The 23,867-nt window shown below is 39.8% G+C and overlaps 1 protein-coding gene and 1 long non-coding RNA gene across 6 annotated transcripts in view; one reads left to right on the top strand and one right to left on the bottom strand.

The window, feature by feature from the left end:
• Snrk (SNF related kinase) overlaps positions 1-23,867 on the bottom strand; it is a 101,950-nt gene that overhangs the window by 28,995 nt on the left and 49,088 nt on the right. For 4 of the 5 annotated variants that reach the window (XM_086991219.1, XM_022807327.2, XM_086991217.1 and 1 more), the window contains 2 exons: positions 20,411-20,852; positions 1,982-2,123 (listed from right to left, as the gene is read on the bottom strand). In XM_086991219.1, the coding sequence (XP_086847345.1) occupies positions 1,982-2,123; positions 20,411-20,578 (310 nt within the window). In that variant the 5' untranslated portion in view covers positions 20,579-20,852. The remainder of the gene's footprint in view (positions 1-1,981; positions 2,124-20,410; positions 20,853-23,867) is intronic. The other variant, XM_086991220.1, reaches the window with a different exon arrangement.
• LOC147755562 (uncharacterized) lies at positions 2,438-4,794 on the top strand. Its single transcript, XR_015328692.1, has 2 exons — positions 2,438-3,084; positions 4,552-4,794. It is a non-coding gene; the product is annotated as an uncharacterized LOC147755562 (long non-coding RNA).

Genomic DNA, 23,867 nt, shown 5'->3' with positions numbered 1-23,867 from the left:
TAGATATTGTCCGAAACGGGAACATCTTTCGCCGTTACTCTCTCTATACATCCATTTATTAACTATGATAGCGACAGTTATTTTGTGAACTGAATCCGATCGTATCAAGTTATTGTATTGGCCAAACGCCCCTGATCAATCAAGTTAAAATGCTCCCTTACAACTTCCGAAACATGGCAAATTACCGAATAGAGTAAAACATAACCGTCATCATACAGCTCATTTTTTTTCTGACCTTATAGTTCTTGTAGCTGCTAGATAGAACCGCATCAATCACTACATATTCATATCTAATCTAATCACTATTTCGTAAAGCTCCAAAGCGTGTTTCGATCTCTAAGAACGTGTACAGAAGCAGCGAAGTGGACTATACATTCGCCGTTGCGTTCAATCTATCTCCTTCTCCTTCTGCTGAGACCGATGCAATTGGTCAAAACACGTGTTGCCCCTCATTGCCCAATTTTGCTTTCGTTATTAGCCGTAGATAGACTGGTTTCCGTCCAGACGCCTTGATCGCGGATGACCGCTAATGGTCTTCACATAATTTTAGGGCGATGCCCTCCAAAGCCCAATGGATGACTACATATATGCCCGTGTCTGCTACGTAATCGAAATGCTCCTACTTCCGATGGTGAACTATGGCCCAATGTTACAGCTGCATCTATTACGGTAATCAGCAGTGGTAGATCGGGCGCAATATATTCCCTACGATGCGATTGTGCAATCTATTCGTGGAATGGAATAGGTGAACTCGTTCGGTACGAGACGCCCCCACAGGCGGGTATACGGCGTATACGTGTGCTGAACTAAATTTGTCCTTCATATCGTGGAGCCGGCTTTGCAGCGTCTGGCCATTGCACGCACTGCAAAGGCCATTGAATACGTGCAAATGGTCGTGGCACTTTATAATGTAGCGTTTACTCGCAATCATTATCGAACAGACTGTTCTTAACCGCTGTAACAGCCAGTGATTTTATACGTGCAGCGATAGGATATAGTATTAGTATAATGTAAACTCAGCAACAGAAGTCGCTTTAGCAGAGTTATTTTGTATTTTGCCATTGTAGCAGCACGATCACACGAATTATAATATATTCCGCAGTGAGACTATTTCGCTATCTAAAAGACACACTCCACAGGTTAGATAGGTAGTTATAGCTACGAAAAAATCTGGTTAATTAAAAACGGATCAAATTCTGAGGCGTCGATGTCATCGGCAAAAGCGGGAGTAATACGCTTCCCTACTAAGTGAGTCGTAACTTCCACAGAAGGGATGCCGTGTTAGGGGCGCAGTTCGTAACGTAAGTTAAGCAATTAAGTCATCGCTGGATCTTAGAAAACTTTAAAGAAGGTCGCTCATTCAACGCACTTCTGGACCACAAAGAATATCTTGTAACTGTTCACGACTTACGACCGGAGTGGCGAGCGAAACGTGCATAGAATTAATCGTACCCGGGAAGTAGGTGAACACCAAAAAGAATTTTATAAAAACATTCACACCTACTCTTTCAAACTTAGTACAACAATCTACTAACACATAAAAAATATATAGGCGCGACCTAGGACTGCTAGTTTTCTAAGTCGTTGATTGCGATCAAGCATAGCCGTCGAAACATGGGGCCTTCGAAAGGAGATCGTTTCACGAAACGTCTAATCTTCTTTACATCTATCTCTTTTGCTAAGTGTTACGAGCAAACAGCTTCTTCATGTATCGTAAAGAATATACAGCTTCAGTATCTTCATATGCCTTTGTAATCTATCTTCTCTGTTTCAAGGTGGAGTCATACACCTTATTATACGAAAACCGTGTACAAAATAACTTGTTTCGCGCAATGTATGTAATTTATAGCATATTATAGCAGAGATTTGTATTCTATATTTATTCTCAATACTTTTTACTACTACTAAATACTTTTAACAGCCACCTAGCTGCCCTAAGCTCTCGCGCAAGTATGCAAATTTTCGATACTGCCAAACTTACCATTGTCATGCCGCATAATATGATCGTACATATCTCCTCCATCACCGAATTCAAGAATAAGGTAGAGCTTCGTCTGTGTGTCGATTACCTCGTAAAGGCGGACAACGTGCGGGTGTTGAACTAACTTCATACATCTAACTTCCTGTAATCAACAAAGGTACTTAGGTGCTTAGTTAGTGCCCGGCAAAGTAGCTACCGATCGGAAATGGCTACATCATTCACTGCCGAGATATTCACCACTATCATTTTTTTTTCTCGACATGTTTAACAGATAAAAAAAAACTGCGATTGATAAGCCATCTCACACACATTAATCTAATAGAATACTTTTATTGTGCTTAATATCGCTGACAGATCGGGGCCTCCCGGGGCACTCGTGGGCAACGAAACTAGTCACGTTCGAAATAGCACAAATAGACGAGCTGGCGGCATTGAGCTTCAGGCCAGCAACACCAGTCGGCCGAGGCTACCCGACCGGAGAACGACAAATTCATGGCAGTCGCTTCCAGTGAGTCTGAAGCAAAAACAGGTAACAATTTGGCAATCATCCCTTCTTGTGCTGACCGGCGACCAAGGCAAACAACATGGCCACCCAAAACTAACCCTGCGCTTGCCAAAATAATATGTTTTTACCCGTCAGTCGTTATCATCTCGTGCTGTTCCGTCGGTCCGTTGGCAAAAAGGCACCGAGGGTTATTCCACACTTCTTTGCGTCACCGCGGCGTTATCTTTCAAAGTAGTTTTGCTCAGGAAAAGAAGCCGAAAGAAAGTCAAGCTAGTCGAGGTATGAGCGTATTTCGGCAGTCGCGTATTCGTAATTAACAAGTTATAATCGACCGTGCATCTAGCCGTGTTAACAACGGCGATCGAGGGGCTTGCTATCAGCGATTAGGGTGGAGGAAAGACCCACATCGCTCGTGCGCTAAATCGATACTTTAATGAATGTCAAAACGCCTCACAGCCTGGAAAAGAAGCGATGTATCGATACGTTTGTGCTTCGGAGATCCCGGATTCATCTTATTTTTAGTGTGTTCGTCGTTAGATATGCATATAGGCATCTGAAGACTTCCGCAATAGATCAATTAATACGTCTATAATTAGAGGTGTGTAAGCAGTTAGTTCCTCTTTATATATTTGGTCAATTGTGCACTAGAGTGCAATGAATTGTAGTCTATAAAATTAACAACGACAATTTGTTTTACTCATTAAGCATTCGCCCTATCTTCAATAACTGTTTGATCTATACGAATGACACACTATACTAATGCCTTTAAGTTAAGGCGTAAAAATATTTTTCTTCAGCTGATCGATCGCCATATCTATATATATATATATGCGTGTCACATAAAATTTATTTGTACCGTATGAAGATACATAGGGCCGGAGGTTGCGTGCCAACGCTTAGTCGGTAATGTAGCTCCTTGAGCATATTCTGGTCGGTGTCTACTCTTCCTCGGTTCGGTTGACTTATATCAAATCGACAATCAAAGCTGAGAATTCCTTGTCAAAATCCCTAGCTTGTTGAGATCCTTTCCCCGACAACAAAACGGACCCACGAAAGACATCAAATACGAATAGAAAGCTGTACTAGATGATTCGTCAGACGTAAAGGCAGCGTTGGCCACGGCGGCACTACTGGTAAAGGCGCACGAGCGCTTCCACAGTAGCAGCCACAAAATGTAGGGACTATTAGTGCCTGTACTGATTCACTTTCGCCATCTTCGGTCGTCGGAAGCGGATAGGCCAATGGCCGTAAAATATCAAACAACAAAAGTGACATTAGATTTATAACATTCATTCCGCTATAACTTACCGAATGCGAACGGACATTCAGCATTGAAGGGCATACAAAAATGTCTGCAGTTGCCGTTACAAACAAAATAGTATGTTATTCTAGAATTTTTTTTTTTTTAGACATGATATCGTTAGTAGGGAAAACAAAGCAAAAGCTATAAACTTTTTTCACAATGACGTGAATGATATACGGGGAAAAGTACGTCGGCGTGTTAAAACCTATGAACCTACATATCAACACTGTCAAAAAGCGATAAAAACCCTCAAAGAAACGCCCCATATTCCAAGTTGCTAATGATATTGTCTTCATGTTTGTTCCTATTAATGAGTGTGTCGTATTTTGAATACTTAATCGAGCAATTCAGCTTTTTTTTTTTAGCAATTTAGAGTGAAACACACAATGTGTTTGATGTTACTATTCTGTCGGGCGGTACTTCACTTTAACGACACAAACATTAACTAACAAAAGGCGAACGTCAAGTAGAAGGCCAGCCTTGTCCCCGGAGGTGTAGTCATATAGCTTCACTTGCCAATTTTCAAGCAGAAACTAGAAAATTTTTCCATCTTTTAAATATGTATATATATATATATATATATATGTATATATATATATATATATATATATATATATATATATAACAGTTTACCACTGCTACCTTAAATGTCACAGCGTTCGATTTCCCTTTAAATTAACAAATATAAATGAGTAGAAAAGATCATCCCGTGGCGCTTTGTCATGGCCGTCTCACAAGATTAACTTTTTCAAATGTTTATAGGATGGAAAATGGTCGTCCGGTTCAAGGGCAATTGCAAGGCCACACGCAGCGAGAATGGCTTGAGGAAGGCATCAGGGTGCAGCTATCCAGCATCCGCCAAACACACTCTCTCAAGCTCTCTCTCTCTAAAGCTTTTCCCTAACAGCAACACAAACCGCTTAGCGATAGCTAAATAGCAACGATGCAATTCTGTAAAAAATTCCCATGCAATTTGTCATTAAAACACCCCTGCGTACACTGGAACCGAAATGTTTTTTTTTTGTCAAGTTTTATCATCGTTATTCCCAGAGGAAGGCCATTACTAAAATTAACTCGGGTATCCTTTCCGAAGCAGTTCGACGGCATTCGATTCCAAGGATCATTATGCTTCCAATCGCAAGCAAACAGAGAAAGTCTTAGAAAATTAGAGTCTAGAAAAGTCAAAATAGTTACGAAAATAAATATATGTTCCATATTATTGGAGCTGAGAAAAAAGAAAGGAAATCAGAATTCGTAATTAACTCATATATTATAATCTTGTCCTTTCTGTATAGCATCTATAGTCTCGATTGTGAAACCTTTCCCTGCGCTTTCAAGCTTGGCTTGGGACTAGTTTACGGATTCGTTATTTAAGGCTATGAAGAAATTATACCTCAAGGCGTACCTCGTTGTTATAAACAGTTACATCATTACATAGGCCTTAACATATCCGGTTATTAGCCCTACAACTGATGATACTGTCACGCTTGCCTACACAGCATGGGTGACAGTGCTTGGAAAAGTGCTTATTTAAATCTCTTTCAGCCTCAAGCCGAATGTCTATTTCGTTGAATTGAAACAAAGTTTCTATTCAGCGTAACTTGCACGATATAGGCCAACTAAATGTTACCATATTTAGGTGTATCTTACGCGTTATCAGCATTACAAATCAAAGCAAATTGCTATTTGTAATGCTTCGATGGTGCCGCAGAACAAAAGAAGGATCAATTGGCAATGGAAGGACTATCGCGACAAGGCGCAGTCTACGAGGATATGCCAACAAACCTTGCCCGCTTTTTACGTAGACATTCAGACCTCTCATCTACATTCAGTGCCTTTGAGGAACACTTTCTGATGGTTTGTACCGACAGACACATTACTTGATCGAACAGTGGCTGCCGGTCAGCGAAGAAATCGTTGCCTCGATAGTCAGACAAGGACCCTACAGATATGTACCACTTAGGTTAACTTGCTCGTACCCTCGGGTCAGAAGGCGAGCACGTCCGCAACACGAATGGCCAATCTAAATAACAACCTTAGGCACATGTCTGTTTAGAAGACTAGCTTATAGAACGACCTGAAACGTTACCCAATAGAATAACACTGTATCTTACAAATGTCACGATGTACAAGATCCAGCACAGCTGTAAAGCGACCTGAAATGCCGAGAAATCTCGTCACCAAGATCAACTAACGTTTATTCGTAACGTGACGTGTTTGACAAACCACTAATAACCACCACGCTATGTGATGTAGATGATTCGCTAATATAAAATTTAAAATCCAACACTTTACACTGCTTTATGCAAAATTGATCTTATCATCCATAGCTGACATGTGATAGGACAATTACTTAATATGCCATAAGGAACGGGTAACTAGAAAGAGAAGTGAAAGCTTTTTTTACAAGTTCTGCCTGTGGACGATCGTGCTAGGTTTCATCAGTGAACAGCTTACATGACCTTATCAAGCATTGCCTTCCATAGCTCATATATCCAAACTAGGTAGCCATAGGTTAGGGATGTTTTTACAACAAGGATGACGCAAGCTAGCCTCTTTGTCAACGCTTAGGTAACGAGGTCTAGAACGCATAGACCCAAAAGCGCTGTTGTGCACCACACGTACATCGGCGAGAATCGGAAGTAGCAGTCTGCAGAAGCTATACATTATTCCTTGCACATTTTGTTATCCACCAAGGAATCGGATGTAGCAGAGAATCCATTGTATTCTCATACGCTTACCGTCCGGCGATTACATCTGCTATGGCAGTACATTTTAAAGTAAATAAAGTATGTCATCTCGTTGGCTATAGAAAGAGAAAAACAGAGATTTCGTCGCCCCGCCGCCACCAGACAGTAACTTACGGGATATTTACTGTACATGGAAAATATAACAAGTTAGAAATAAAGTGGGCATTTTATTTCTAACTCCCTTCAGTACTCGGAAAAAAATTCATCCGATGGCTCCCGTGACGAATGCTGAATAATATTCCTATATGTTATGCAATAGTAAATCAGTTTATTAAGCTATATATGTCAAGTGACTTTCCATATTTGTTTGCTACACTTATCTTGTCAGTGCAGCAAAATTGATAGTTCTAGCTGGTAAGATGTCGAGGTGAGTCAATTCTTTCTTGAGAGGAAGTTCTCTTCAGGGTCGGCGATTGGTCTTCAGATATCCCAGAATAACAATGGTCTACTTTTCTTTATACTGATAAAAGCCCACGCTGCTAGGTAGGTACAAGCAGTTAGGTCCTAAAACAAGTAATAAACTGATTTTTTAAGACTATGTTATAGTGCGTTTACCATGTTTTAACGGTAGTAAACCTAGACGAAGTAGCGTCTCTCTCCCTCCCTCTCTCTCTCTCTCTCTCTCTCTCTCAATTTCTAATCGTATGAATGCTATAGGGAATATCAACTGATGCAAAGATATCTACGGTAGCACAAAATGTATCGCCAAGGTTCTCAGCACATAAATGAGCATTAGAAGAATGACTTATGCAGACATAGCATTAGCTGGTACGTACACACGTACTTCAGTTGTACTTCGCGTGTCTGCGCAAGCTGAATACAATGAAAAGCACGCCAGAATAACCGACGGACATTTTCAAGTAGGGTGTATCAGTAAGCTGAGATTATCGAGTAAGAGAGATACCTCGCTTTACTAACTGAAACACTGTCATTTTAAAGTAACAGCTTCCAACATCGCATTGCTCGATAACGGTTTAAACCGTGTGCCTTTTACCCCCATGTCCTCATCCTTCCGATGGATATTTGCGCAGCTTACTCAGTTCCCTTTCATAATGATGATATGCATTGAACTTGCTTTGGATAGGTGATTTCTTCTGTTTAGCTAGTCATAACGCCGAAAAAATATACTGGAGATTCTAAGTGAGCTATGATTTAAATATCTTTTTATAGATAACATTTTACGGTCAGAGAGAGCCAGCAATGAATACTAAACCTAGAACCATCTCGCACAAGACTAAAAAACCCCCGCTAATGTAGTATAGAGAGAAAAATATCCAGCCATTGCTAACCTACCTCCAATTACAAGTTAATGCAGTTATATTTAGTTCATCAACTTTTTAAAGAAAATTGATGTGTAGTCTCTTTTATCTACGTATTTGTATAACACAAAAGTTTGAAACTTTGAAGCATTTTCTAACGGTTGTACTAAATCCATTCCATGTGCGGATACTTTCTTCAATGAACCATTATAAGTAACTAAAGTCACTTTAGTTTTATTTACTCTTATTTATTTATTTATAAATGCATTCTCGAGTGTTATCGGTGATAGTTTTCGGCCTGGAGTAATAATGCAAGATGCCAACAAGGATGGTTATCTTTAGTAAACGAAACATCAATATATACATAGGGCTCAAGGAGTCTTCAAGCACGAACCGCAGCTATGAATACATTATCAGAACGAAAGATTTTCTGCAACGAGTTTACAGCGCGCCGCACACTAAACAATAATATGATTTCTGACAAGGAGAGGAAAATAACTGAAAAGAAATACCGTATTTAAGAAGACATTACGATCGCTTACACAGTGCCACGGTACTTGTACGTAAAAATTTTCATCCGTCGATCATTTTTTAAGATTTAGTTCAGGCGACGTTTTACAGGGAAACGGTTTTCCCTGCAAGCGTATTAAAAACTTCAACTAGAAATACTTTACCATTAACAATAATCATAGCATATTTAAGCACACGTATGTATCACCTAAACTCTACTGTTTATCATTTCACTAAAAGCCAATAGCGCCGTTATGATCATGTGCTAAGTTCGAGGTTGTTAAGTTTGGTTCTAATACTTAGCTATGTTCACTCGGACAATATACATACTTGACCACCATGTTGAATAAACACAAGTCTTGATTTCGTATTTCGTTTCCAAGGAAAAACGAAGAGAATCAATGGCCATTGCGAATCGTGTATTCAGGTCGGACGTGTCATAAGCACTTTACTATGCACGGATGTGTCTTTAATCCATATGCCTGCATGTCATGAATGCCGTCGGCGACACGGACATGAGAAAACATGCATCAGATCATACTGGTCTATATCACCAATGCGGTATGCTGAAGTCGAAGGAGGAATCCGACGCACAGCTACCTGAAACGACTACACACAGGTCTGATCCCTGTAAAAACACGGTGTTTCCTATAAAGCGCTGTGGACGCCAAGCAAATGATCAATAATCGTCTCAACCGCACATAAGCGATATTACATTCAAATTTATTTCCAGTTGTAAAAGGTGTGCGTACTAATATACTCTACGGAAATAATCATAGATTTTTCTGCGGTGCCAGTATTGCATCCCGATGAACCATTTTTGCCATTTTAAATGACGAAATCTATTTGTCGGCTATAGGGGATGGCGCACTTCGGCATCATGGGATCATTATTAACACAACGGTTAGCACTGGATGACAGGGTCAAGCCATTTGATGATTTCCTAGGTTTCTTTCAGAATCTTTAGGCAATAATTTCTAAACTTTTCAGCTTCCTCAATTCTCCGCAGGCTCTAACATGGGTGTTTTTACATTACCTTTTTTATACAAAAGTATTTGCCTATTCGTCTTTTTCTGTATGCCAGCACACATAATATGGGAATTTAACACTCAGCTGAGATCAACGTCTATTATTTGCTGAATCAGAGTCATTGTTCAGCGCTAGCTCATAACTTTTCGTTGTTTAATATGTTTTTGCCGTATTGTATTTTATCGTTCTCCATTTTTTCTTCGCCTTCGGAGACTTCTTCGCCTGATATCATCCTAAGAGTGCAGTCACCATTCAAGCACTTAGCTGTTTCGACATAGAGTTCATTATGGTTATCAACTTCGAAGCACGCTGTCTTGGTACCTAACAAAAAAATTTTCATAAAACTGTAACGATCTTTCTTGTGGGGCCAGAATGCCCCGCGCTGTGGCCCCAGCGAAAACGAAATAGATACCCTAAGCTCATGACGTTTGTTGAATAGCCCGCGCCATGGGTTCGACCGTGTTCTAAGTGACCCTGTATATTATCGAGCTTCGTGTATTTCTTGTTAAACTACTCTACTTGCATATAACACTTTTTCCCTAACGAAATAACAGTTCCTTTTCTAATACTTCTATGACTTCTTTTTAACCCGATGGAATAGATAACTTTTTGTTCATCAAGTATACAGATTATGCGTTCCCTTGCGCAACACAAAAGCCATTTTACGCCGGCGCGAACAACTTCCCTTTAGGCGCCAGTTAGGTGTCTTCATATGAATGTTGACCTCTATCAGACACCGGAACTACCCATAGATAACTCATTTTGTCGCTGCTTCAGTTTGCTATTACTGCTCGGTCTGTTTGTTCTTTACTCCTGTTTGAGGCGTCGTACGTGAATAGCCAGACGGCCTCTGCCGAAACCACCTTCACACCGCGCGTCGACCCTGTGCATCATCATCCACACTCAGCCCTCCCGTCCATCGGTTCGTCTACCGTCGCAGAGACTGGTAGCCTTTCTAACCGACTGAGACGCCTTGTCTCGTTTTAAGCTGGCTCACTTTATGAATGAAGAGCGCCGATCGCGCACCAAGCAGTCTCCTATCGCGTGATCTCGAAAGTGCCAAACCTTTTTCTCTCTTTCAATGCGGTATGTTCTCTGTGCTGTAATCAGGCCTTCTCGCCTGTGATCGCACACAAGTCCTCTCTGTAAATCGTCAGCTATTTGTATTACCTGTTTTATGATAATGAGTTCTACAGTAGTAGAATGAACTGCGTCGGGTCGCATCGTGCAAACGTGGTTTAGACTGCATCGACTAAGCTGGTTCCTTTTGAATAAGCAAATCGACATAACGTAATGATGAAATAAAATGCTCGATCCCTGTTAGACTCGGTGTCTCGACGCTGGCGGGCAACAGGGAAACATGCGCTGGCAAGTACCGGACAGCTAGCTAGTATTGAATCTTGCAGCTTTTCTGCTTCAGCGTTATCTTCTTTGAACCTCTAACCGACTGAAGCTACGTCGTGCCAGCAACGGCGTCTGTGATAGCATGCAAGGCACAATGTGTCGAGGTGTTGTGAACAAGTTCCTTTCTTTATATGTCTCACCCATGGGTCTACTATTCCAAATACTATACCGACCTTATTTGCCTGCAGATTTGTTAATGCGTGACCGGTTCACTCAATGACCAGCTTGTTTTTATATGTAAATTGCACCTTTGAGGGTATCTACGCATACGCCTATAACGAGTCATCAAGAACAGAATCACTAACAGTACAGACCGAAACAATAGCGACGCTAGGTCTGGCTTCTGTGAATCTCTATTTTTAGTTACGGTACTCACACATATACATTCAAATAAGTACTCCTGACTGCAAATTTTTACGTTGCCTTATGTATTTAGAGCATCCTGATCTGCCCCATTCGAGTTATCACGACACAGTGCGTCGTTCGTGTAGACGCTTGCTTCTTTAGCGATAAAAGGGTACGCGTCTTTTTTTTAGTCATATATAGCAGACAATGGCAAATCAACAAATCTGTTAGCTGGCCTGACGTACTGTGCCATTTCTACAAATAATACATACTGACGTATGCGGTCCAAACGAGTTGTATCGTGTCGGGCTAGAGAAAAGGAAATCGAAGTCGTTGTTGTACGCCACGTTGTCGAAAACTTTCTTAGCTGCCAACAACAACTGCCTGAATGATTATGTCCTAATATTAAATAGGGCACGAAGACCTTGTCGGAAAAAACTTCAAAATAACTCCGACGAAACACAATTGCATATATTTATATTCGTCCTTTTTCTTTTTATTACAAGCTTCATATATTTAGTATTTTTCTTTGATGTGGTATCGATAAGGTGGGCTACCTTAGCTTTCTTGGAGCTATTTCTGAGATGGGTGCTAAGATAGTTTTCTGAGACTTGTCCACCATCTGTGAAATATTACTATGAACCAAAGAAAGGGGTTCTACATTAAAAAATGCGACACGTCGACTAAGAACATTATTAGGCCAAATGTATGCGAACAAGTGGCTAAAACCTAGGTATAAAGCGCATAATTGATATAAAGAAGCCCACCTTTGTTCATACTATATTCAATGTAAAATCGTAAATATGTAAAGTTTGCAATAAATAAATATTTACGCTAAATTTATTTGGAGGTTACTTGTGACCAGGTAACCATCCCCCTGTAGCGGTACAGAAGTTCCTTAGGCATCTACTCAGTCGACCCGGTTTTGTATGGGCTACGAAAACTAGAGTCCTCTGGACACGTCCCGCTCTCGATCACGATCTAATTTATACATTTACAATTTATTCTACCGGATTTCTATTTCGCACTACACGATGCCGCCACAACAGGGCGTTGGCTCGCCGTAACATCGTACCGAACGTGACCTTGCTACACAGCGTTTTCGCCAACGCCCGCAGGCAAACGGCGAAAAGTGACACTTGCGAGAAACATTGAGGGTTTTTAACTCAGGACAGTTTTGATAAATGGTCCAGCTCCGTGGCCTGAAAGGGGACACAATCTCCCGACGAGCCAGAAACACCCCACTAGCTTGCAATTGTCATGATACGTAGAGCAATGGAATAGTTTGTACGATAGCTTGACATTGTTATGCAAAGCTTTATCTTGGATTTGCCCAACAATGGGTGGGAAATGTGCTAATCATCTGTTTTGTGGTCTCGGCTGCTTAGTGATGTTGACGGCAATAGAAACGTCCCATTATTCTTCCGCATCTTTGCTCATAAAACGTTATAATATATCATTCATGCTAGCTTGGCTCACAGACGAATCATCGTAACTGTCTCTGAGAAAGGTCAGAGGCAACACTTTTAACCAGTTGTATCATACGCAAGTGAAGTTAGACGAGCTAAATTTTGTACAACAAGAAGAACCAACAGTTCTTCTTCCAGCGTCAGCCGTCTTTTTAGCGGCCTGACTGTTTTTCTATTTTGTACATGTTTTTCTTGATCCATCGTTCATCTGTCGTTGATCGCACTGTTCCATACATCAGTTTGCCTTACAAATGCCAAGCTCTCTTTGCGGCAAAGCAGCAAACGATACATTTGATACATCATAAAATGGTGCTCTTCGGGATGTAGATCATTTTCAGGCTCAAGATAGAGAAGTCTAAAAGGTAAGTATTTTCAGGACAAACGAAAAGATATGTTAGGGACCGCCGGCTGACATCATCGGACAGTGTTTGCATATTGCTTATTGCGTTAGTGAGCATATATCTGCACTTTTGAGGATAAAGCGGTATAGACCAAATTACGAACCTGTGTTTACTCAAAGGCGATTCTCTAACGCTCCAACTGCTTGCTGGATATCGAAAAGCCTATTCGATCGGAGCTATTAATTATTATGGACACAACGTTTACGACGATGCGTAGGCTTATTTGCTACTAGTAGCTATACTTATATATATATATATATATATAGAGAAAGAAGAACTTTGTGCTGAACACAGGCTGTTAAGCCTAACGGCGTTCTTCGTACCTAATAGAAAAATGATTAAATCAGCATCATGTTGATCAAACATAGTTTCTCTAATGTTTTTAATAAGGGACGTCTAGAGAGGACAGCCTCTTCTGCATTTGCCTCGTACTTATTAAATATTTTTTTTTTTTTCTTTTTCATTTTCATCGTACAATATTTCGAACGCTTTTGGTGGATAAAGGCCTCATATTTGTGGTGTGTAGTGTATTGCTATTTTTGTCAGTACTCGAAACGCCAGTGCAGGGCGTAACCCCAGGAGATATTAATGTTTGCTTCACAACCGTTTCGAGGCTTTTTTGGAGAGCTTTAGCTCATACCTACCAGTATATCCAATTTTATCCGATTGTATATTAAGATAAATTTTAATAAAACAGAGTGAAGTCTCTAGAGAATTTATGTAAAAGCTATCGTTTTAGCACTTCTGGTGCTCATGACCGCGTCTATTCATTTGAAACACATAAATAGACGAAAGCGAGTAAAAAAAAAAGTATGAGAAATAAGAGAAATCAATAATATTTATCGATTTTCTAACAAAAAAAACAATGAATGTATTTAAAGAGAACTCTGCATCCCTGGAAGATACAATAAAAACTGCTCAAGAGTACATTTCACGCACCTGTTGCTGTAGATACTGTGTCGACCAACGCAACAATGATAACTAAATAAGGCTTCCTTTTCGACACCTCAGCGGTTTCGCTTTTTGCGCACCGTGTGCATTTGCTGGACGTTAGCAAACTCGAGGTAAAAAACGATCACTAAACATTGCATATCCTTATTCAAAATGGTAAAGCGGTACAGCGGTGAACTAATTATAACGTCATATATATATATATATATATATATATATATACATACATATAATTAACAAGACGCAAGCTCATTAATTAGCTCATTTCCAAATTTGTTATGGCTTATAAACTTTCGAAGCAGTGCAACTACAGGAAGACGATTAGTTGCGTAACTTTGTGGGTCCTATATCGTGTACGACCTAAGTTAACTCTAACAGGGAGTGTGCATCTATGTATTAGTAGGGAATTATGCCGATACCTCGATATTAATATCGCTATGAGATCGGACTTTTGCTTTATTTAGAAAGGCAATGGTCGTCATGGCGTTTCCACCGAACTGAAATAGCGAACTTTGCTCGATGCTTCCTAAATAGATTTAGTTGGAAATAATATACTTTTCTCATTATTATTATTAGTAAATTATATATTATACTATAGTAGATATCGACAACCAGGCGTAAATCATGTGTTTATATATATAATAATAATGACATTGTTAATAATTTAATAGAATAAAAATTAATTTCGTCAACATATATTTTTTATTAGCGAGACATGTAGGCATACCAGCAATTTCGACAAAAAAAAACTTCGCCATTAATTTTCCTTAAGCAGTTGTTCTTAAGAGACAATTAGGGAATTACCATTCTCAATAGAATACACGTAAAAATAGCAACAACGACTTCAGTATTCTTATGTTAACGTACCTAACGTAACGTGGTTATGGCGGCAGGCATCTGATGACAACTACAAGAGAACGGAAACAGCATAGGCAGCAGGAACGGAAACGGATCTATAGGATTGGACACTGGATTTTGACTCTGGCCATTTTCCATCGGACCGTTCCGCGAAAAGAATTGCCCTAAGATGGGCCACAAGCCTGTGCCGAGGAAGTTTCCGTCACCTGGAGGATGTTGCAATGCTAGCTATTTTTACCTAGTTGAACACCGTGAGGCGATAGGCCAGAGTAATCGAATCTACCATTGATTAATAGTCAATAGCAACAATGATAAATAACACATACGGTTTTTGTTCAAGGTTTTGTAACATCTTAGTATGTCGCTAGCAAAAACAAAAATATATGGGTACGATTGTATTTATCCAGCGAGCTGCCATATTATCGATGAGAAAAAAAAATTCGACAGATTCGATAAAACAACAACAATAGAACTAGTAACATACTGTACGGATCTAGAGTATAGTCCCTATGTGTGTAATTTTATTGTGCATTTTCATATACGCCGCAGAAACGAACGCCACGCGACGTTTCTTCTCTTGTCGATCCGTTCATGTTTCTACGACGTTCGTAATTGGTCAACAAACGGGCCGATATAGACTTACATTGTTTAGCGATCAACATCAGAGCGTTAGATCTTTAAAATACGTCTGTCAACCGAGAGACACTGCCTATTCCTACGCCACATTCTAGTGAATTGATGCGCAAGCGATCTCGTTTCGAACTCTGTCAATTGAGTCTGCCTGCGGCGCTTCGATAAACGAGCACAATACATATTATATCAGTAGCGAGATTCACGAAGATGTGTATTCTTGCCATGCCGTTCTAGTTCCGTTTGTGCTTTATTTGTATATTTACCGAACTACTTTTTTGACCATTCTCTGCCCGCACTACAGAAAGCTTGCATGTTCCCGATAGGTTCTTTTTTCTGTTTAAATCTTGGAAGCCGCCATGCCTGGGGATCAACATGGCCCGAAGGGCCGATAAAAGACGATTTATAAGAGTTTCTCACGCAGACTTATTCATGTACGTAAGCAAACTGGATACCCCAACATTATTTCTCGTAAACGCCTAATGTCATTAAATACTAGATTAGCACCGGTTTACACCGCATTGGTACTCGCTGAAGCCGCCCACCTCGCGGTCGCCATGGCCCCCGCAGTCATTGTGACACATCATTATCTTAACGCAGTAATCTATTGATCTCGTCTTACACATATCCGTGGCCTTGATGTAGCTATTTCGCCAAGAGCTTCTCGTCTACCCTAGCGTGTACCTAATTTATACAGTGCCGAAGAAAAAATGCCGCAGCGCTGCTGGTTCCAATGGCGGCCACAGAGCGGCCCTGATAAGTATTTCTCAGGAACCATCTGTTCTGAAGGACAACAAAACTGCTTGCGTCACCTGTCCAGCTAGATGGTCCTACAGAGACGGTGTCAGACAAAGGAGCAACGGAAAAGGGCGAAAGACAAGCTGCAAAGTTAATCTACGATGGCACGGCGATGTAAGAAGCTCGAGGGGCAGTTTAATCAAACACAAGCGAACGAGGAGCAAACAATTGATCTACTTACTCCCGAAGCCTTGCGTAGATCTGCGAATAGACGGAGAAGCGGTGGGGAGGGGGCATTCGATCAGATCTCTTCGGGGGAAAGAAAAGGGATGCAAGTTGACTAATAGGCCATTAAACACATAAATATGTTTTCCAAACAACATAGAGTCGCTGGGTACTAAAAAGAGAGGCGATCGGGTGTTTCCTTGTCCATCAAAAGATCTGATCTTTCTATCGTAACTAGCTACAGCACGGCGGCTTGTACGGCCATTAAGAAAAAAGTCTATTTGGGATGTTTCGGTAAACAGTGAAAAACATGCAGAGCTCGCTTATGGACGGGCTCTTTCAGCTGGTGTCGAAGAAAAAATTTAACCATATCCATACTTGTATACCCTGTTCAAAGTATAGGTTTAGTCATATAGAAGCAGCATATGAGCATCAATAATACTGGGGACTAGATAGGAGAGAAATGAATTGCCTTTACGCTCATCTTCCTTTTGTTCCATTCTGTATAGAGCATTCTAGTACGATAGGACATTTTTATTGTCTACAATAGGTTTCTATGCAACTTAAGAGTGCCTAAATGTCAACCTTGTGACCCGCTGATATTATGCGCTAAATATCTGACATCTATAGGAGATTTAAAGGTGTTTCAAAGAGTATCCTGTAAGTATACATAAGCGCTCCTGGGTGTCTGGTGAAAGAAGCTTAGGTTCAAGCTAAAATGGCTGTATTCATAACATCTGAGTCATCTAAGTAGCTTCTGCATCACCATTAGCTTCGATCGTCTTTTACATTATAGAAGACGCCAGGAATAAATTGTTCGCATTACTCGTAGAAACGCTAAAGTAACCACGCAGCTGGGTACTAGGACCATGGTAGCTACAAAGTTTCACAACGTCTAGTCCTGTGGGGAGCTTTTCACGTTATAGCGTAAATCTGAATAATTTCAGACGCAATATATAATCATTACTCTTTTTATGTTATAGGGTACGATGATGAGATGTATTACCTTTTGTATAGCCTACTGTTTGACTATGGCAGACCAAGAGATATTCAATACAGCCCGGATGATCAGTTAATAAATTGGCAAAAGAAACCACAAACTATAATCAGATCATCACTATAATTATGGCAACAACGACCTTTACGAGGCCCAAGGGCAAACTCATATTTACTCATATCTGTAATTTTTGTTTTTAGGTATATATTAATATATCTGTGTAATAAGGTATACAGTGGAGTATTGACTTACTTTCATAGTACAGCTTCGAAGACTATTTAATTCGCATCTAGTACCACATTTCTCATAATTATTTATCTATCGATATTGGAAACTTATATATAGAACGTATAGGCAACAAGGAAAAATACGGACTAGTCATCAGATAGAACGATAACAGGCACGCTATTTACAAATATGTGTAAGGGAGCTCAAGCGTCGAGCGTGACTCGATTCCGTCCCCGTACATCCAAAATACACAGGTATAACTGTCACAATTTTATTTTTATTCGAATAGACTCTAACGTTTATCCTAACCAAGTTTTGGCCAAATGGTATTAGATCAACCCGCAACAGTTGGCCAAATGGAAGAGATCCCCGCGGCGACTGCCTTCAATGGCGCGATTCCTTTTAGGAACGTCAACCTTCAGCCCTGACAGCTCTGCAAGAGAGCCGTGCAACAATATGGACCTTAGGATATGGCAATGAAGCTTTCAAATATATCACATGTAAGAACATAGTTGTATGGTCAGGCAAAGCTGTTGGCAACTTCTATAGCGTTTCGACAGCGATCAAGTAGGACTGCGGTGTGGGGCGTCTAAGATGGCTTCCATTTAAAATACGGTGATGACACGCCATCGCAAATCTAGACTTTTACTAAGTCTGAACACAATTGCATTGAACAATAAGCTAATTAATAAAACCACTCTAATAAAATCCAGCCATGTATGCACATATAGGATGCCACACGCATTTACAGCAATCAACTTACTACTTTCTTTCACAGTTACAACGCTCAATAAATACGTAGGCATTTTGCCAGTTATGTTGCCTTCCGGACCGCTGACTGGGAATAAGATTGCATTTATTTTTTTTATCTGGCACAATGAAAAATCAGAGGGGCAAATAATTCTATGTAACTCTCTTCCTATGTAGCTTCTCAAGAGGAAATAGAGCGAACATTTTAACTGTCAATTGAAATGAGTTATACTAAATATCAGATACTGCTTCCTTTACTCTGATCAGTTTCACAGCTATCTGTTCCTGAAACATCGGGTTCCTTCAAAAGGTAAATGTAGTATTACGGCACAGTAAAACATAGGTAACAGCCTTCAAGCCATTAGATATGCTCTAACCTACGTGTGTGCGAACCGATGAGTTCAGGATCATCGTTGTCTGCCAGCAGCCATTTGTCTAGTAAACAGTGTAAAGATGTCCGCCCGCCTACACCGGCATATTTAATAGCGAGAGTTTTATCGTTCTCAAAATTGTATGTTAACGGTACAGCCATGTAACGCTGTGGACATAACGATCCCACACTGCTTCGATCAGTGACACTCGTTATCGGGATATTAGTAAATCATTTGTGCAAACTGTGAGGCTCAAAAAAGGGCCAGACAGCGTTGCTACATCTTTAACCGGCTGTAGAGAGATTGCGTCGATAAAATAAGAGTTGGTCCGGGCAACAGGAATAGCGAAAGTGCAGCCCATTTGGGCCTTTTTTTTCTAATGATATCCTTACTGTAGTCGATGCTTCTAGCCAAAACACTCTTCTCGAAAGCATAGCTTTACCTAGATCTCCTAATTAGTAATTGACTCGGAATAAAAATAGTTGTCCAACTAATTATACATAATCATTTGTTGTAATTGCTTATAATTATATATTAGCTAAATTTAACAGATTTCGCTGGGCCTGGAGATCAAGGTAATATAACTGAAATCTTCCATCGTAAGCATTTTACAGATTTTAATTACAAACATGGTGATTAGCGTATTTGACGAAAACATGGTTTTCACTCGAAATTGGGATGAATGTGGATAAATACGTAGAAAACTGTTTTATCTTCCGAATAAGATTTCGTTACGTTGATTTTGTTTTTATATCTATACGACGGAAAGGGACGGAGAGAGAAGCCTTCAAGCAAATTATTTAAGAAATATAGATACCTCAATGGCACTCTCATTAGAAAAGATCTCACGTTCGACCCACTGTATTTTTACCTGCAAGCTCTTCTCTAACGCACAGACTTTGCGTTCTCTCAACGCAAGCATCGTTCTTAGAACTTTCGTAGTTAAGGCACTCGCGATGGGATGTCGGCTCAACTTTGCAGCTATATAGCTCGCTAATTAACATAGCTATATTAGTCTAAGAGTTAAAGGCCTGGTCCAATATTTTGTTGTTGATTTTCCGTGATCTAGTAGCGTAAGTACATGTTTGTTCGATCCATCGTAGTGTGCTTTGCCATGGTCAACACTGATACGACCTATCCTTATACGTGTAAAATAAGTTTATTCAAAAACATCCATCAATAGAAACGATATACGTTAAACAAATCTTTACATACAAATCTTAATTTTTACAATCCAATGCTTTTTCACTTCGTTGAAAAACAAGAAACAATAATCGACAAATTCCAGGCTTCGCTAATGGCTATAGCTATAAGGTCGAAACCAACAAAGGGATATGGCTTTGAATGGCGAATGACCAGAATCTTTTGGTAGTAACCGCTATACGCATGCCGTTCGTGCAAGCCCATCTCCATTCCGTCCACGTCACGGCGATCAAACGACCATATCATTTCCTATGGCTTTTTTAGATAGTTTTTGGGATGTCATTTCCCGCTATGTATAAGTCATTACATTGGTATACTTAACATTGCATTAGCCAGCAACAACACGACCGCCTTAGGAATTAATAATTTTACGCCGCTGAATATAATAGTACAACTAGATCTCGGTATCTGTTCCTCTATTTTGTGATTGACATCTATGTACGCCTCCTTCAAACTTCACGGTTGCGCTCTTCTTGGTCCGTCCAACCTTGGCTTGCACTCACCTGAAATAGGTGCGCTCTGGATACTTGGTCGAGTTTCGTTTTGTCGATGACCTTAACGGCGACCTGTTCGCCGGTGAATACGTGTCGCGCCTGCTTTACAACGGCATAGTGACCTCTGCCCAACGTTTCCCCCAGGTCGTAGAGTCCGGCTATCTTGCCTGCGTCCATGCCGGCTACCCCAGCCGATATCGGACAGAGGACTGGCAGCTTCGTCGAGCTAAAATGAACCGGGCGCGAAGGCCAGCAGCCTGGGTTCTGCCGACCGCTTACCGCCAGCAACGTGTACTTCAATGTAAGCACAGAAAATCTCGTAACTTCTGTGCGTTAAGCTTGGCAAGTGAAGAGAAAACAGGGTAAGTGCGTCCCCGATAAGGGCCGCTACGGGCCCCGAGGGCATCCCCCGTACGTTATACACCTCATCGCCGCCTCATTTTCCGCTGGTCTAAAATCAAACAAGGAAAATAAAAAAGAGGATCAAACGTGTCAGATAATTATTGGATGACTGAAATCTGCCTAATTCATGCAACAACTATTTCATTCAACTCACCGCACATATGTAGTTTTCTAGCTGAATACAATGGATGTTTCGAAGCAAGCTTTAGCTATGGACAAATGGATGAGAGTTTTCTGGGCGCTTTTAGTTGATTCTCTATGCTATCCTATATGCTCTATTGTCTACAGTGGAATCAACGCTTTCGGTAGATTTTTCGGGTGCAATGATATTTCTTTTTTACGTTTAAAGCTGCTTATTATATTACACAAAATATGTGAGCGTTATACGCATTGAAAATTCGTCGCTTAGGTTAGTTTAATCTCTGAAGCCCTCTGTATGCCTTTTTTGATGCACAAAGGCTCTTCTACGCACAAGTTGTTTGTGAAATCGAGGCGCCAGTATATGAGGTCACACAGAAGTTTTCCCCAAGGATACGAATGTTGCACATATCTGAACAAACAGTTGGCGCTCTAAACGGAAAAGGGTTCGCTGTACACTGAATCAACAGCAGTTAACGCCGTCACAAGGGTTCTTTCCAAGACCGTTTGAAGAAAATATGCACATGAACGCGAAAAAAGGCCTAACTTAGCGTTAAAGCGCATCCAAGCAAATATGCGTTCGCTTTCTTAGTAATGTTATAAGTACAGGTACCCCCTACGGTTTTTATTAATCGTAGCTATAGCAAGAAGTTACTCTCAGTAATGTATACCTACTATTAAATGACGCTAGTATAACACTCGCTGATAATATTAAGTTATATGACGTTAAGTATGACTCTGTTCTACACTTTCACTTTTTTCTCCCCTCCTGCCTTTCATTCAGGCCTATGTAAGGAAACAGTCAACATCGTAATTCGAGCATCTTAGCTAGCCTTCTCCAACAGGGAAATTGAACGGTACGGTGATGACTGGTCGGTACGCGTTTCCAGTTTTATTAGTTGATTTTTATGTTCAGACATTAGACCAGTAAACACAGCACAAAATCTTTGCTTGTATAAAAATTCCATACGTAAGTAGACAATTAATCCGTGTTAACAGGTTGGTAAGCATTTTTCATTGCGGATATATTTATACCCCTTTTAACTAGTCATGTCTACAATAAAAATGTTTGTAATATAGTTATTTTTTTATTTATACATATTATTTATATTGATATCAGGGAACAACGTTCGTCGGCCGTCATATGTCGAATTACGTTTCAGAAAGCAATCTGTGCCACTGTTAGAAAAAATACTTCGTTCTTTCGTATTTAGTCAACTATCACTATCATGCATATTGTTGTTCTTACAAAAGTCGTATTAAATCTATTATTCTGATTCGGAACCTCTTATCTCAATTGGACCCTTTGGATCTTCACTCACTTCAAATTCTCAAATAACTCAAACGAAGGTGAAGAGAGTTCAAGCATAAACGTTGAAAGCCATGCAAATTGTAACCACCATCTTTCCCACCACTTACTAACAGAATACCGCCGAAAGCCTTAACAAACCCGATATGTTTAATCCTTGGATCGTTTAATTTGGATTAGGATATTATTGACGACTGTTTAGATGTTCTCAGCTTATCTAGCAATCATCGTTTGAATTGCTTTTCGCTCTGCTTTGCAAGACGCTAGAACATTATCTAAAGCCGTCCTCGATAAGTGTTAGCTCGTTTATAACAAATCATGTTAAATACCCTTAGCATAAAGCTACATATTTTTAAACCGTTCACTGTGTATAGTTTATGTGGTCTAAGTTCGACAAGCTACAGCCAATGAACTTAGCAAGTTTTGCTGATATATGTACATCGAAATTGTTTAGCTCCAAAAGCTGCTGACCAGATTACCCATAAAATAGGCTGTAAACTCAACTCTGAAGAATTGACGATTTTCCAACACGTTTACATTATACGACCAATTTATAACGAATTAGACTCTGTTTTTAGGAGAACTGAATCATGCTCTGATTGATAGGCGGTATCACAAAACGCAGCGGTTATATGGCGAATGCCATAAACACCATAACGATGATATTGATACGCATTTAGCTTAGTGACACAAGTGGAAATTTATACTACTTGCGATGTATTATATTTTATATTTATATATGTAAAAATAATAAGGCCATTCCGGTAACAAATTGGCAAATTTATTGAGGTGTCGTACGAGATGAGCACGTGACGTAACTGGACGCGTGAGGAAGGCACGTAGCTTTGCAATTTAAATACAAGGTCGTATTAGAAAGTGTGTTTATTGAGATACAAACTGCACAAGATACATATATATATATATTTATATGCTATTGACTTACGTATATATTGATACCTGTGAGGTAACGCACCATATAGAATGGTCGTGAAGTCAATTTTTTTTGCATTTACCTCACGAACGGTTAGCTTTCTAAAAAGACACAAAACGAATATATTGGTGTAGATAGAATCTCTATATTTTATAATTTAGTATAGTTAGCTTCCATTTTCTAAGATTTCTTGCCGAAAAATGTCTAAAATTAGGCTTATTTTTTGCAAAGTTGATATCTATTTTCGGTTGCTTTGAGGGTGCAATGTATGTTGTTTATTTACCGTATGGATTACACTACGACTACATTCAATAGGTCTGACCATGTTCAACCAGAAAGCAATTGCGATACATATGCAAATCGCTTGTTCTATTTTTTTTTTGACGGCCCTTCGAGTACTTCATAAGCCACCATTTCTATAGATCTCTTAAAAACATTGAAAAAATTATGCGTTTTAATTTTCATAGTCACTGAGTATGTGAATAATATCGAAAAAGTGCAATCGTAAAAAATAATTTACCAGAAAAATAATTCTAAATATTTCTAGATAGATAGTTTTGTATATGTGTTTTTGTTTTCTTGCTCTTTGCATTAAAGTATCAAACAGATATCCTACAACTATATGCTTTGAGATAACTACGATTAAGTTTTTTTTTATGGATTTTGGATCTGTAAACTTATCGAAT

Source organism: Varroa destructor, unplaced genomic scaffold, assembly GCF_002443255.2.
Source record: "Varroa destructor unplaced genomic scaffold, Vdes_3.0 BEIS01000005.1, whole genome shotgun sequence".
In the NCBI taxonomy this organism is placed as follows: domain Eukaryota; kingdom Metazoa; phylum Arthropoda; class Arachnida; order Mesostigmata; family Varroidae; genus Varroa; species Varroa destructor.
The sequence above is the reverse complement of the archived record's forward strand: the minus strand, read 5'-3'. Positions and strand labels throughout refer to the sequence as shown.